General features: G+C 52.2%; 1 protein-coding gene across 3 annotated transcripts in view; it reads left to right on the plus strand.

Annotated features, from left to right (window-relative positions):
* Nucleotides 1-15,937, plus strand: part of GRIK3 (glutamate receptor, ionotropic, kainate 3) — a 233,117-nt gene that overhangs the window by 186,244 nt on the left and 30,936 nt on the right. For all 3 annotated transcript variants that reach the window (XM_011955294.1, XM_011955296.1, XM_011955295.1), the window contains exon 10: nt 6,819-7,022. In XM_011955294.1, the coding sequence (XP_011810684.1) occupies nt 6,819-7,022 (204 nt within the window). The remainder of the gene's footprint in view (nt 1-6,818; nt 7,023-15,937) is intronic.

Below are 15,937 nucleotides of genomic sequence, written 5' to 3' on the forward strand. Positions count from 1 at the left end.
ATGTGAGATATAAATAAAACACTTTTCACAAGGCAAGATTTAAAAAAAGGTAAAACTAGGATGATTTCGGAGATTAGGAAGAGAGATGATTAAATGAGCTAAGGTGATTCAGTCACAAAACAATACTCTGAACAGTAAGAGGCAAGCTAAAGATAATATACCAAAAGGATACAAAATATAAGCACCTTGAAAGACCATGGGGTTAAATTTTATTAAAATGGCAGGAGCCTGATTTCAAGGGCATAAAACCCTTCTGCAGAGACACAGGGGATTTTTGCTACATAAGCAGAGGCAGAATCCAGGAGACACCCCATGCTCTTGACCTGTGAGTACTTATAGCTTCTCTGTCAATACTTGCAGCTTCTTGCAAAGATCCCTGACCTGCTATGCTCACTGAATCCCCAGAGGCTGCATTCCCAGTATCCTGCTGATTCCTAGGAACCCCAGGGCTAGGAAAGGAGGGAACCTGTCTTGGCCCGTAGCCTGGTCACAGCTCCATCTGTCCCACAGCCTTTCAGCTGCAAGGCATCTGGGCAGACACAACCCCAGCAGCTCTTTGGGACATGCAGTGCCACCAGGACATGAGGAAAGAACAGTTTGATGATCAAAAACACAGACCTGGCCGGGCACGGTGGCTCAAGCCTGTAATCCCAGCACTTTGGGAGGCCGAGACGGGTGGATCGCGAGGTCAGGAGATCGAGACCATCCTGGCTAACACAGCGAAACCCCGTCTCTACTAAAAAATACAAAAACCTAGCCGGGTGAGTTGGCAGGCGCCTGTAGTCCCAGCTACTCAGGAGGCTGAGGCAGGAGAATGGCATAAACCCAGGAGGCGGAGCTTGCAGTGAGCTGAGATCCGGCCACTGCACTCCAGCCTGGGCAACAGAGCGAGACTCCGTCTAAAAAAAAAAAAAAAAAACACAGACCTTTGGGGTGGAGTCCTGGCTTTGATATTGATTTGCCTTATGAACCTGAGAAATTGCTTACCCACCCTGTGCTTCAGTTTCTCCACCTGAAAAAGGGAGGTGATAATAGTCGTACCTACTTCGTGGAGTTCAGAGGATGAATGATTAATAAAGTGGCACAGAGTGCTAAGTGACAGCTGCTATTGTTATTCATTATTATTGATTACAAATCCAGTCCCCAGTGAACTCAGCTTGAATACAGCATGCAGACTGAGAATCTTGAGAAAACCTCCACTTCTGTCCACAGGCAGAGCCCTGAACTTCACCAAAGACCCCTGCCCATGGCCACAGGGGTGATCTCTAACACAGGCTGTTCTGTTACAAACTTAATTTGCCTTTGAATGCTTTCCAGGTTCATGGCCATTCCCTGGCTCACCATAGTCCCTCACTCTGCCCCCAGCCCTCCCTATTTGTTTACACTGGGCTGCTTCTTATAGTTGTGTTTCTCAGCTGGCCCTTGGAGGCATTAGAGTTTGCAGCCTCATGGGTCCCTCATAGCTCTCGTCTCCTACTGAGATATAGAACTCCAGATCAACCACCACCTCACCTTCTACCTTGGCAATGGTCTCAGCTCCTGAAGCAGATATCCCGCCGCCCATGGATGGGGCCACTGACAATCTTAACCCCATGATGTAGTATCAAATACTCACATGGCCTGGGGGTGACTGATGATTCAGCTCTCTCCATCCCCAGTGCCCAGAGATCATTGGAGGGTGAGGTGTGCTTCTCCCTATTGGGCAGTGAGAGAAGCCTACTCTTCCTGGAGGCAGGGGAATGGAGGGAATGACCTCTGGAGTATCCCTAATGGGGACAGAGGATGTGACACAGTCTTTACATGGTCCTCCAAGAAAGTCTGTCTAGCCGGAAGTGTCCTCGGAGTCTCCTGGGAGAGAAGAGATGCTCGCTCCCATGCAAGGACTGGTCTAGGGCCCCCTGAAACTAGAGTTGCTCCAGATGCTCCAGAGAATATTCCCAAAAGGCTCAGCATGGTCTGCATGTCTTGGAGCCCTAGGGAATGCTCTCAGGCTTGGGCTCTCTGGGACAGCTAAAAGGTGACAGGGAGTGGCCCAGCCTGGCCCAGCCCCAGTCCCTGTGGCTGAAAATCCAGCCCCATGCTTGATAGCCTGAATGTAGGGCCAGCACCTCCTGCTGAGAGCACAGCCCCAGCCTGTCTGGGAGGATGTTGTCAGGGTAACAGCACTTTGAGTGACAGGCAGGTCCCAAGGTACCAGTACACAACATCAAACTGCTCTGCCTCTAGGGAACAGGGCCTGGATCCAAGACCCCTGATGAGGGGGAGTTTCTCCTCCCCTTTCTTTCCCAGCAATCTGGTGTGGCAGAAAGCAGCAGCTCTGTGTGAGCTGCCCCCAAACCTACCTGTTATTCTCCCCTCTCTTGAACTCCCAGCATTAGGTGCTAAAGATACCTTACCCTGGACAGACAGATGGACAGAGCCCTGGCACTGCCCTTTCTGGCCCCTCAGAGCTACTGGCAGCCTTCCCCATTCCTGAGATCGAAACAGCAGCAGCAGGAGCCTGGATGTCTGCCCTCCCCCACCCTCTCACCGCCCGGCCCCAGCCTCTGTTCTGGTTCCACTCTTCCACGAGCTCATGAAAAATTCATCTGCCCAAACCTCAGCTCACACACTGAGAAAACACACCCGGCCCACTCTTCGGGGCCCAGCTTTTGAAGGTTCAAGATTCGTTTGGCTGCCGCTGTGAGCCACGGTGTGGGCATGCTTGCGGGTGTGTGGGTGGGTGTGGGACCAGCTACACACGGGTATCTGGATACTAACTGATGGGTGAATTTGTGCCGTGTGCACATCATGACCCACATAGGCTCAACTGCCTGCCAGGCAAGCCCAACACTCAGCACCCAGCAGCAGGAGAGGGGAAAAAGCTGGGGCTGGAATGTGGGCTGGGAGAACTATCCCAGGCTGGGAACCATTCTAGGGCCCTCCTGCTGGGAAAACAGGACTCCTGATACTATGTGCTGGTTCTAACTGGCTGAAGCCAAGACCTCAAGTCCAATGTCCTTGGCCTCTGTGTCTGAGAAGGGTTAGGCAGACAGGACATCTGAAAATGTGGTGCATTTGTGCCAAGGACATTGTGTATACTTATGCGTGCATGTGTGACTGTGGGCTGATACTACCTGTCAGAAGGGAGCTTCAGAACCCAGGTATCAGGTAGCTAACCCCTGGATCCTTCCCGAATTGGGGATAACCCCCAAGTCTCCCTCTTCCAACTCCATGGGCCCTGTCACTGGGAGAGGCTTAGCACTAGGCCTGGCTTGCACGCTGGGGTAAGTGATCAGAGGGAAACTGGACCAAGAGCCCTGGCAATGGTAAGTCAGAAACGGTTATTTTTCTGGACCCCTGTTTTCTGTGACTTGTTGAAGAGAAATATTACCCCTGTTCCTACAGCTGTTCTCCCAGAGCAATAGGAGAGCGTGAAGTTATGAAATTGAGGGCACCTTCACTGAGCAATCGATTAGCAGCCGAGAGAGCTTGTGAATTGGCTGTCTGGACATTTCCAGTAATAAATTGTGAAATAGTCCATGAATAAGTAGTTGGCGGAGTTCAGAATTACCCCCTAGGAAATGTTGCAGGTCTAGAGACACATTACTAAGGCGAGCACCATTTTAATGCTCTGGGCTTTGGCTGTTAAATATGTATGCCATCCGCAAAGCACTTCCCGAAATTAATGGCATTTTACAGCTGCTCTGAAGGCAGCATATTTATATGGAGATGTATAGATTCTGGGGCTGTGGTGACTTCACAAATGAAGTGCTAATTTTAGAGGATCAGGCCAGGGAGGGGCGTGAAGACAGGGTCAGGAAGTGAGCTGTCTCAGGGACCTTTCCTGAAATGGTTTTCCACTATCAGCCATGAGTTTTAACCTTTGATGACACTGGGCGTGGCCTCTAGGCTGCAAAGGTCATTGCAGTCACCGGCCAAATAGCGTACAAGAAAAAGATATAAGGATGATGATGATTAATAATAATAATAATCATAATGGCAGCTAACAGTTGCCAGGCACTATTCTGAGTGCTTTTCATAGACTGTCATTTTATCCTCACAACAACCTTGTAAGGCAGGTTCTATTGTTTTCCCCATTTTACAGAAGGAGATGAATTTTGCCTAGGATTCTATGTGTGGTTGGTGGATCCTCTGGGAAAGATGGTACCTTCTCTCTAATTCTTTCCATCAGCTAAAGTCAGGGCCACTAGGTGCAGTGGTGCAACTTGTCCATTGCACAAGAGCATCAACCAAAAGACCCTGCTCGCCAGGCCCCATGCCAGGATGCAGGAGCTTTGCCCAGAGATGAATCTGCATGAAGGCAGTGTGTGAACCAGCCAATGTCCTCCTTCCTCCAGCCTCAGCACTTTTCCCAGGCCCCACCTGGACTCTTCTCCAACCTTGTTGAGCTGCCTACTTGGTTGGAAGGCGAGTGAGAGAGGCACTGTGATTAAGCATGGCACCTAGCCAAGGGTCCAGCTTCCTACCCAGTTAGACTGGGAAGTGGTTTTCTCAGAATCCCTGGATAGTCGGGAATCCCTTGGGGATTCAGAGACTGCCCCACCCCCACCAACTCTTTCCCTGAAGCATCCCCAAGGACTGTTGAAAAGTTCCAGTAGATCAAGCACGGATCAGGATGGGATCTAGAGAAGTAGCACTGCTGGGAGAGAGGGCCAAAGACTCAAGCCTGCCACCACAGCGGGAGCCTGGCAGGAGGCTGCTGGTGAGCATCTGCTCCTAGGACCTCTCACGAGGGTCTTCACCGGGCCTTCCACTGCCCATCCCACCCAGGGGTTTATGAGGTCAAGGGAATGACCCTGCCAGTTGATAGAAGGATGAGGCGCCTCCATAGTTAAGCATGTGCCTTAATCTGGGCATGCGGACATGAGCTTACTGGTTTCCATGCATTCTGTCAGCTAACTGTGGTCACACAGTCACTAAAGGCTTGAGGCATTCCGTTACATGGGGGTGCTGAGGCGGGTCTGGGGACGTTTGGCTGACAGAAAGAGGCCTAGGAGCTATAGGCAGGAACAGGACGGGGGCGAAGGAAGGAGGTTCAGGTGAGTCAGAAGAAGACTAGAGTTGTCCAGGAACAGGCTCTAGGATGGCAGCCCTTTACCTGATTTGAGGATCTGGAAAAGCAGATTAACTCTGGAAGATCTGACCCCAGGGAACAGACAGGAGAGCCAAGCCAGACAGAGGTGCAGGTGACTGAGAAGGATTGGAACTGGATCCCATCTCTGTAGTTCAGCTCCTGTGTGATTTTGGGCAACTTACTGACCTTCTCTGAGCCTAAATTTCCTCATCTATCACATGGGAACAGTGTTACTATCTTGCAAGCTAGTGAGGCTTAAATCAAACAGTCTGTGACAAAGAATTTAAATCAGTGCCTGGTGCAGAGTAGGAACTCAATTGTGTTGAATTTTCTGGGAGTTCAGTGCATCCATCACGGACGCGGGATGGGGCTTTGTGAGTGAAGCCGGGTAGACAGTGCCGGCAGAAGCATGGACTTGCGTGTTGACCTGGATTCGGGGACCTTGCTGCATCAGAGCCCACAGTTGCTCACGCTGCGTGTCTCGACTGGATGAAGTGGATCGCCTCTCTCCACTGGCCCTTCTGCCTCTTCTCCCAGTTATTCTTTGCAGGGTTGCCAGGGGTTTGTTTCTAAAGGAGAAATCAGACAAAGTCATGCTCTGGTCAAATCCTGTCCCAGGCTCCGCATCACCCAGAAAGGAAGAAGCCTGTGGTGGGTGGTGGAGGTGGATGATGGGGTGTCTGGCATGGGACAGGCATCTTTGATGCACAAGCATCTTCCTGGGGATCACCTGTCCCTGAAGCAGTGGCACCGTCGGTCTCAGGGCCTCAGGCACAGAACTTGTACTCTGGGATCACACTAACCTGAATTCGGATCTTCTCTCCCTGACAGCTAGGGGGGCTTGCACAAGTCACATATCCTCATGAACTTCACTTTCTGTATCTATAAAATGGGATTATTCATACCCACCCCAGAGGGCTGACATTAAGGTGAAATGAGGCGATACCAGCTCCTGTCTGCTGAGCTCTGGGGCTCTGCTGGACTCTGTGCTAGGCCCCCCATGGGCATAAACTCATTTGCTAATTGACCAGTGCCCAGCACAGCCACATACCAATGAGCTGTCCCTGTTACCAGTAATCATTCCCCTGGGATCCTAACACAGGGGAGTGAGGAGGTTCTTGGAAAGAGAGAACAGCATCCAGCAGCGTGTAAATCTAATCTTTTAAATTGGAGCTGGAAGAGAAGTTAGAGCAGACGGCTTTCTGAAGGGCTTTCTACAGCAGTGTCCTCAGACTTGAGTGGACGTCAGAATTCCCTGGAAGGATAGAAACACAGATCGCTGGGCTCTCCCCAGAGTTTCTAGTTCAGTTAGGTCTGGGGTGGGGCCTGAGAATGTGCGTTTCTAACGAGTTCCCAAGTGATGCTGATGCTGCGGGTACAGGGACCACACACTGAGAACCCTGGCCTCTATTACTAGTGCAGCAAACAGACCATGGGCTTTGGGATCAGTCTCCAGTTCAAAGCCCTGCTCCACCGCTCACTAGCTCTGTAACCACTGGGCAGTTAAATCAGGAAGTGCCTACTGAGCTCCCACCCCGTACCAGGTAGCCATTTGTGAGGCCCCCAGCTGGCTCTCAGGACACGTGCTTTCCTGCTCTTGACTTCACGGGCCCTTTATCTAAGCCACTCTAAGTGGTTTATAAAAACATAAGCAGAGGTCCTAGCCCTGACTCTCCAGTGCAAGCCTGCCTCTGCCCTACCCGCTCAGTCTTTGTTACTCCCTGCCCATCTGTCTCTGCAGGAGGAGCCCTTTGTCATGTTTCGGAAGTCAGACAGGACGCTGTACGGGAACGACCGGTTTGAGGGCTACTGCATCGACCTGCTAAAGGAGCTAGCCCACATCCTCGGTTTCTCCTACGAGATCCGGCTGGTGGAGGATGGCAAGTACGGGGCGCAGGACGACAAGGGCCAGTGGAACGGCATGGTCAAGGAGCTCATCGACCACGTAAGCATGGATGGGAGCACGGGAGGGCGCAGGACCCCGGGGAGGCTCGGTCAAGCACTGTCTGCACCACAGAGCTGGGCAGCCTGGCAGAGGAAGGCTCTGGGGACAGGAGTGATGGAGATGAATGCTATGACCTTGAGGACTGGGGAGCCTCAGCTGAAGAAGTGCATCCCAGCTCTTCTGGGCTGCCTTGCTCATGCTCCCAACGCCATTCCCCTCCATACACAAAGATGCACTGGCACCCATCTGATTCAGAGCCAGCCCCACTAGCATCTTTGATGAACTTGCTTGGAGGCCTGCAGCTTCTTGGTATCCTCTGCTCCTTTGAAAGCCACCAGAGGATGCCCCAGCTATGGGGCAAGGCACCCACACAAGACACTTCACTAAATTCTGGGACTCAGAGAGAAACCTGTCACTGCGTTGAGTAACTCTGGGTCTAGTGGAAATCCAGGAAGCTGAGAGCTGGGAAGAAGGGATGAGCAGGGCCGGGCTGGAAGCACCAAGGAGTTAGCCTCTTCCTCTGCCTGGGATCAGGAGTGGACTGAAGACAGCTGGGAAACCAAGCAGGCAGGTGTAGGGGGTGGGGGGTGGGGGTCCTGGGCTTCTTGGGACATTGGGAGGAAGAGGAAGAAGCCACAGGCTGGGGACACCCCTGCAAGGGAGGAATCAGGAGGTCCTAGGCTCGAGTCCCAGTTCTTCCTCATTAGCTTTGTGAACAGGGTCAAGTCGCTCCACCTGTCTGAGCAATTTCCCCATCTGTAAATTGGGCATGTTAATACCCCTTCCTCACGCGATCGTTGTCATAGTGGCACAAGACTGGGCCCAGAGTAAGTTCAGTAAGAGGGACCCTGGTAAGATGCTGTGATCAAACACACTATAGTTCTCAGACGCCCAGGCTGTGGCCCAGCAGGTCTGGGCTCAAGCCTCAGTTTTGTTGTGTGACCGGGTAAGTTCATCAATATCACTAAGCCTCAATTTCTTTATTTCTAAAATAGGAGTAATTGTTGTTGTTGTTGTTGTTCTTAGAGACAGAATCACCCAAGCTGGAGTGCAGTGGTGCCATCACAGCTCACTGCAGCCTCAAACTCCTGGGCTCAAGTGATCCTACTGACTCAGCCTCCTGAGTAGCTGGGACTACAGGCACAAGGCACAGCACCTTGCTTTTTTTTTTTTTTTTTTTTGGTGGAGAATAGGGTCTCACTTTGTTGTCAAACTCCTGGCCTCAAGTAATCCTCCTGCCTTGACCTCCCAAAGTGCTGAGATTACAGGCATAAGCCAACATGCCCTGCCTGAAATAGGAGTAATTAGCAACTACCATAGCTCCTGTGGTTGTTGGGGGAATTAAATAAGGCACCATTTCCACAGGCTTACCTGGCACACAATAAACATGACCTGCCTTCCAGCTCAGGGCCCTCAATTTGAATGCAGCATTTTCTATCAAGGAGTTGCTGCTGAATTCAAGGACCTGATCCATACTGGACTCCTTAGATTCCTTCTCCCATTTATCCTTCTAACAGCCCAGTGAGGCAGGTACTGTTATTAACACCCATTTTACAGATGGAGAGACTGAGGCAGAGAGAGATGAAGTGGTGGAGCCAGAATTTGGAGGCTCTTTGCCTTGTAGCTCTGTGTTCCAGCTTCTACAAAGAACCATCCTGATCCCAGGGGCAGGACAGAGGAAGGTTCATGCAGAGATCTTCACAACTCACAGAGTACCAGCCAAAGGTTTATTATGACTTCACCTCTCCAGGATGGGAGCAGGCAGCATCGGGGCCTTCAGTTAAGCCCCCTTGCCTCTGTCTGAGGGGAACTGCCCTGCAGAGACCTTGGAGGTCACAAGTGGGGAGGGGTTGGAGCTCAAGACACGAAGGCTGGAGCCTGGCCCAGTGGAGTCATTTCCTAGTCCCCAGCAAATTGGGCCCCTGTGGAAGTCTAATAGGAGACCTAAATGGTCAAGAGCATGAACTTGAGCCAGGTTTGATTCAAACTCTTCCACTTACTAGCTGTGCCTTCCTGGATGTTTCTTAACCTCTCTGTGTCTCAGTTTCTGCATCTGTAAAAGGGAAATGATATAAGTAGGACCTACTTCGTAAGATTGTTGGGAGGACTAAGTTAACATAGTGTATTACATAGTCAGCACCATGTCAGTATTTACTATTATTATTTTTATTTTTATCCTTACAACTATTCCTTGGAGGCTGGGGAGGGGGCTTCAGGAAGTCCCCTTATCTCCTTGAGCTGCACTTTCCTAACCTGACAGTGAGGATAATAATACCTGCCCCATGTTCTTCACAGCTTGTTGTGAGCCTCAGAGGGGACAACTGGTGGGGAAGCAGCTTCTAGATTGTAGAATTCAATATAAACGGAAGGGAGTGGTGTTGTCACCGTTATTAGTAATAACTATAATTATTATGGAGATTAGTCAGCAGGTCCCAGAGGCATCTCCATCTTATCCACTCCCCTGCGTTTATGAGTGGGACTTGGAGTCTGGGGCTCCGGGTAGGCTCTGAGGCTGTCATTTGCAGAGGCAAGCTGGGCAGAGGGGAAGGAGGATCACGCAGAAGGTGGAGGCTGTGTGCAGAGGTGAGCGGGGCTGGACCACCCTCACCACTCACAACATCTCCAGGGGCCCCAGAGCTTTGAAGAACTGTTTGCAAGGGAATATGATCAGAGAAGCCCAGCATCAGCCTGACCTCCCTAAGCTGACCCTCAGCTGGGAAAAGGAGGGAGTGTCATCCATGGCCTCCAAGCAGCCCGGCAGTGCTTTAGGCAGCCCAGTATTCATCAGGGTTATAGGCCATACGGGACATGCAGGAGACCTTGTTAAGCCCGATTCCCTACAATTGATGAGCCTATTAATCCTAGCTTGGTGCCATTTTTAATAACATCATAACCATTTATTAGTGTCGTCAGATAATTAGTCTTCTCCCTAGCCCATAGAAAGCATGGTAAAGGCTTGGCAATATTATTACTTCCTTATTAGGGATCTGAATGTAGGCGTAAAGATGATGAATGCCCACCTTTGTAAGTATCTGCCCCCCCCGGGGCCCATTTGGAGGCCCTGGGTGGAGTCTCTGACCAGCAGGAATTAAAAAGCCCTTCCTGGCTACTCCCTGCTCGCCTCCGTCCCATGCCACATGGTCTTCCAAGGGTTGCAGAGAAGGATGGGGTAGCTAGAGGATGCATCACCTCCTGCTGACACACTTGCCTGCCCCAAGTCGCCTTGAACTGTAGGAGCAACGAACACAATCAGACAGAGCAGTGATTATTCCCTCCATCCCCCATCTTTCTTCCAAATTTTGCTCTCTCTATATTTACTGCCTGCTTGTCTGTTTCCTCTTTCGAAAATCTTCTACTCACATCCGTGCCTTAAATTATTCCCACGTGTTTTGATGACTCTGGAATCTAACCGAAATGGGTTGAAATTCTGGGTCCAGCATATTTCAGCTGACAGAGGGAAAGTTATTCCATTTCTCTGGCCTCCATTTCCATATCTATGAAATGGGGATAATAAAAGAGCCTCCTGCCCGGCATTGGTGGGAAGATTTAATGAGATATGGCACCAAAATGCTTCGCCGAGTTCCCGGTGCTCAGTAAATGCTCAGTACACAGAAGCTGTCCCTCCCATCACTGTTCCTTCCAGGGACAGCCTCCCTATCTAAAGTATGTCCAAGATTCAATGTGATGGTGGTGGGAGGGTGGCCCCTCACCCGTGGTCTTGCCAGGCCACAGTAGTCCGGGACCTAGACCTTACCCCCACTGGATCCAAACAGGGAGCCTCGAGGAGCTGACTCACATTGATCAGACGCATAGGGAACTGAGGCACCCACCAAGGTGCCACCTTCTTACTTTACTTGGGGCATTGGCCCTTTCTGACACTGGGAGTCCCCATCTGCCATCCAGAGCTTCTGTGTCCTGGCACCAGGTGCCCAGAAGCCCACTTGGAGAGTGCGGAGGCAGAACCCCTAGAGTGGAGAGCCTGGAGCCAAGAGGAAGGCTGCTGCCGGAAAAGGGGGAAAGAGGCAGGCCTTGAAGAGTCTCAGGTGCTGAACCAAGGAACTGGACTTTAATCCCAAGGGCTACGGAGAATTTGAACCCACTGAATCAGAGCCAGGGAGTGACATCAACTTGGCACTTGAGGAAGGTCACTCTGCTGCTGGGCCAAACCTGAGCCAGTATGAAGGCCATTGCTGGGACCAGAGCAGGGCGAGTATGGTGGCCTCACTCAGAGTGCTGCTCTAGGAAAGGAGGGAAGTTGATGCACAGCCAGCAGACAAGCAGGTGGAACCGATGAGGCTGGCGATTGGTTGGATGGAGGAGGCGGGGATAAGGGAGGCATCACGGACGGGGTGTAGAATTCTACTCAGACAGTTAAGGAGGTGATGGTGTCCTGCTCACATCAAAAGCCCCCTGGAGAAATTTGAGGATTTGGGAAACATAGACCCATTTGGGATGTGTTGGGATTGGGGTCCTCGTAGATGACTGACCCTGTGGCTGGGCACTTGGAGGAAGGAGCAGGGCTGGAGGCTGAGCTCTAGGAGTCATCAGCACATTCTGCAGGGAGCCTGGGAGGTGGAGACGAGAGCTGCTCAGGGAGAGCAGAGATAAGGACCTGGGGTGGGACCCTGAATGGCACAGATGAAAGGGTGGAAGCCACAAGATGCCTAGGCTGGCAAGGCTGGAGGGGAAGGAAGAGAATCAGGAGAGCATGAGGTGAAGGAGGCCCAAGGAGGAGAGGCTACTAGAAAGGGGGTAGGGTCACTGGCCACAAGGAGGTCAAGGGAGATGAGGAATGAGCATCCAGGAGTTGGCACAAGCGTGACCTCCTGGGGGTACAAGGTCAGCCCCAGCAGGGTCCTTGAGTGCTCCTGTTCTCAAATTTCACCCTTGGAGACCCAGGATTCTGTCCTGGCTGCTCTCCCAGCCCCCTGCATCAGAGCAGGAGGGAGGCTAATGGGGATGCATAAAAGCTCTGCAGGCCTCAGGAAATTCATTCTTTTCTCTCTAAGTTGTTACATCTCACTGCAGTATGGATGGCCAGATAAGAAGTGTTCCCTGCCTCATAGATGGGGCTGGACCAAGATGAAGTACGGAACACAATGGAGACAAGGAGTCATCACGGGTAGCCTTAACATATTGTACACTTTCCTATGGAGAAGTCGCACCACCCACACATCCCCTCTGCTTCCCAGTAACATTGAGTGCAGACCAGGGAGACTGGCACAGCTAGAAGTGCCCATTTTCCTGTGTGATTCTTCTTACCGATGGGGGGCACCTGATGGGCTAAACTTGGCTGCTACCCCAACACCTGGCAAGGGCTGGACATACACAGAGCAGCCTCACTGAATGAGGGATACGTGGGTGAACACATGGGCTTGCATGCTTTGCCCAGAGGCATGGTTGTTGTGGGGTCATGACTAGCTAGCTTCCCAGCCGTGGTGTGTGAGAGGAGGGTCTAATGTCAAGGCCATGACCCCATCGCCCACTGTGTCCACCATCTTCCAACTGGAAGCAGATCTGAGTTCTGGCCCGCATGCATGGGCGTCAGGAGGAGCCTCACACCCTTGTTTGTGTGGCCAGGAAATGTTCTGCCCAAGCTACCTTCTTTGGGCTGGGCCAGCACACTTGCAAGCAAAGCTTGCTGGGAGCTCCCCTAGGACAAGTCAGAATCCTGGAGGGGACAGGGCAGTTGAGGGCAGGGGAAACTGCAAAGCTGGACTCTTGTTGGAGCAGCCAGGTTGCCCGGAGCAATGACTGTGGAGCCCTGGGGGAGCTCGGGATGTCTCCAGGGTCTGTCTGGGGAAACCAGGGAAACAGGTGAGGGGTGCAGGAGGGACTTGAAGTCCCATTGAGAGTCACCGCAGAACTGTCAGCTCCAGAATTCAGTGAGCAGATACCAACCTGGGGAAAGGCCTGGAAAGAGCCTGGCAGGGATCCGGGTCTAGACAAACAGGTATAAGAGAGCAAGAGGGCTTCAGGGATGGAGTATTGGGGGAAACTGAGGTCAGAAGGAGCAGCTGAAACATACAAGCTCCTCTGCTGAGGATCATTCGTTCTTTCATCAATTCCACGAAACTTTATTGAGCAATGTCTCAGCCTGGGAGCCTGCAGAGCAGAGCCTGAGGCAGGGGATTATGCCATTACTCAATTAGGGGTTGTGATGCCAGGGAGAGAATGAGCGGCAGGGCAAGGGATGTGGAGCAGGAAGGAAGAAGGCAACACAAGGATGTGTTATTGAGCTGGTTGCCATAGAGGGTGACTAATTTCTCGGTCTATGAGTCTGCACCCTGGAAATGCCTTGCAAAGTGTGTCTCAGGACCATCTCTTGGGGTAAGCAGAGGAAAGGAAAACAGGTTTATCCACTGGCTCCTGACTCCCATGCATTCTGGGTTTGGCATGGTGAGCATGGGAGCCAATCGGGATCTTGCAGCAGCGTCTATGAGAAGCCACAGGGCTGGAGGCCAGAGGTGGCCAGTTGGGCAGGCATTGAGAAGCTGTCAGATTGGACCTGCGTGAGGTTGGCCAGAGCCAGAGGATCTGAAAGTCTGCGTGAGAGGGGTCTGAGCCCAGCCCTCACTGATAATGTGCCAGACCCGGGGCAGTGACTAGGGAGTGGGGGTGACCCAGGCAGACATGGTCCTTACCCTCCAGGGGCAAACAATGAATCAGACAAGTGAGATTTCATTAAGATTTTGATCAGTGCCGCAACGGGGAAGATAGAGGGCTTTAGGAGTATAACCCCGAAGAAAAGGCCTCAAGCTTCCCTGAGGAAGTGACTCTTAGGCTGCGACCCGAAGAATGAGTAAGAGATGTCCCAGGTAGGTCTAAGACACATGCCTGGGTGGATGGCGGAGACTGCTGAAGTCTCCACCTGGTCAGGGCTTGGCTGGGGCTGTAGCTGAGTGCATGGAGTCCTGGAGCACTGGCAGGACTGTGCTGGGGTTGACCCTGGACAGACAGCACCCTTGTGGACATGCAGGGAGTGGGGAGGGGATTCTTTTAGAGATGGTGATAGAGATTGTGGTGCATCCTTTGGAGTGTGCCCTGAAGCAGGGAAATCCCATGGAGCCTTCCTAAGAGACAGGCACAGGCTGGTCCCCATGGGGACTCAGGAACCAGGCAGTTCTCCCAGGCTTGGGAGAGGCACACCCGCCCTTTCTCACTGTCAGACATCCGTCAGCTCAGGAGGCCTGTGTGCCAACCACAGGGACATGACTCATTGGTTGACATGAATTTTCTAGCACCTGTTCCCCATCTATTTAGATATATGTGGGCTTTTCAGGGTGCTGTTTTCCAACATTATCGATGGCCACAGTGCTAATTGTTGAGTTTGACAGCTAGCTGGCAGGTCATCCACAGGTATTCTCTCTGACTCGTTATCCCCCTGCCCCTACTCCCCTTTCCCTGCCCTGCCAACTCAGGAGGGTGGCATTCCTGAGACAGCGCCTGCTGGGGGGGTCTCTTTTAAACCTCCAGTGCTCCCAGTGACTGATTTATTCATTTCTTCAATAAATCTATCGAGTCAGGCCCCATGCTAGCAGCCGTGGATACAGAGGTGAACAAAATAGGCAGGATCTCTTCCCTGATCCTCAAGATCCTACACTCTAGTGGAAGAAATGGGCAATTATCTGTGAACATATGAACAGATATAAATATTCAATAAGAGCGAGTGTTCTGGGCAAGGAATGTGGATGGGTGGAAGAGCTTCCCTGGCTCCCAGACTGGGGCCTGGGCTGACAGGTCCTGTAGATCAGAGAGCAGTGGGGAGTCGCTGTGACCCAGCCCAGGAAACTTTGGGGGAAGATCTTGGAGACTTGCGAGGTAGGAGCTAGCCGTGCCCTGTCCACTTCTCCAGCAGCAGTCAGGGGAATCCAGGAAGGGCATCTGGTTATGCAGCAGAAGCTGGTGATGAGGTTTGGGCGAAGAAGGACATGGATTTGGGAAGTTGTCCCCCAACCCCAGTTATGGCCATGGCACTATGAACTCTGGTTTCCCAGCCTCCAGGTGGGTTGGCAGGTGTGATGGGAAGATCTGTTATCGAAGATACACTACCATTGCCCCCACTGTGTCCCATCTTCCTCTCAAATAGGAACTAGACCTTGGTTCTGGCCTTCATGTGTTGGCCCCAACTCCTGTCTGCAATGCCAAGGAAGGCTCCACCCAATCCCACTGCCCCAGCCTAGAGCAGGGCTCTTTGGAGCTGGACATGCTGGGAGCTCACCTGGGGGCAGGAGAAAGAAATGGGCTCCAAAGGTGGACCCTCCCCAGGCCAGCCAGGTTGCCCAGGGCAGTGACTGGGGAGCTCTGTGGAGCTGAGAATTCACCAGGACCTCTCTGAGGTGGAAATGAGGGCAGGTGAGGGCTATCGGTGCTAGGGTCCACTGACAGGTCAGAAGGAAGAAGGGTAGCAATGTTCAGGTGGATTCTTCAGGGGCCAGGGCACAAGCAGCAGGCTCTAAACTCTGGAGAGAGGCGGGCAGGGGACAGGATCGGGTGAACTGGCAGGAGTTAGTGCAGGGGACCTGAGGCCAGAGCTTAGCCCATTAGGCTGGGGTAAGCAGAACCCTTGGGGGTATTTTGATGCTCATTCTTTCAGCAAAATTTGATTGAGCCCCTACTTTGTGCCAGGCTTTGTGTTAATCCCTAGAGACATATCAGTGAGTGAAATAAGCTCATTCCCCATGCTCCTGGACTGTATATCCTGGCAGAGGAGCTGGGCATCCCACAGTGGCTTACAAATAAAAAGTCCGTAGTGATAAAGGCACACAGGAGCAGTGCGGGGGCTACAGGAGTGTGTAACCGGGACCTAGCCTGGGGGCAGGGGGGCTCAGTGCCTTCAGCTCCCTTGGGCTGTGCTCAGGCAGGCCCTGCCCTGTCTAGGCTAATACGACTGTCAGGGAATGAGGTGTGGGGAG

This window comes from Colobus angolensis, unplaced genomic scaffold, assembly GCF_000951035.1.
Source record: "Colobus angolensis palliatus isolate OR3802 unplaced genomic scaffold, Cang.pa_1.0 Scaffold4, whole genome shotgun sequence".
Taxonomy (NCBI): domain Eukaryota; kingdom Metazoa; phylum Chordata; class Mammalia; order Primates; family Cercopithecidae; genus Colobus; species Colobus angolensis.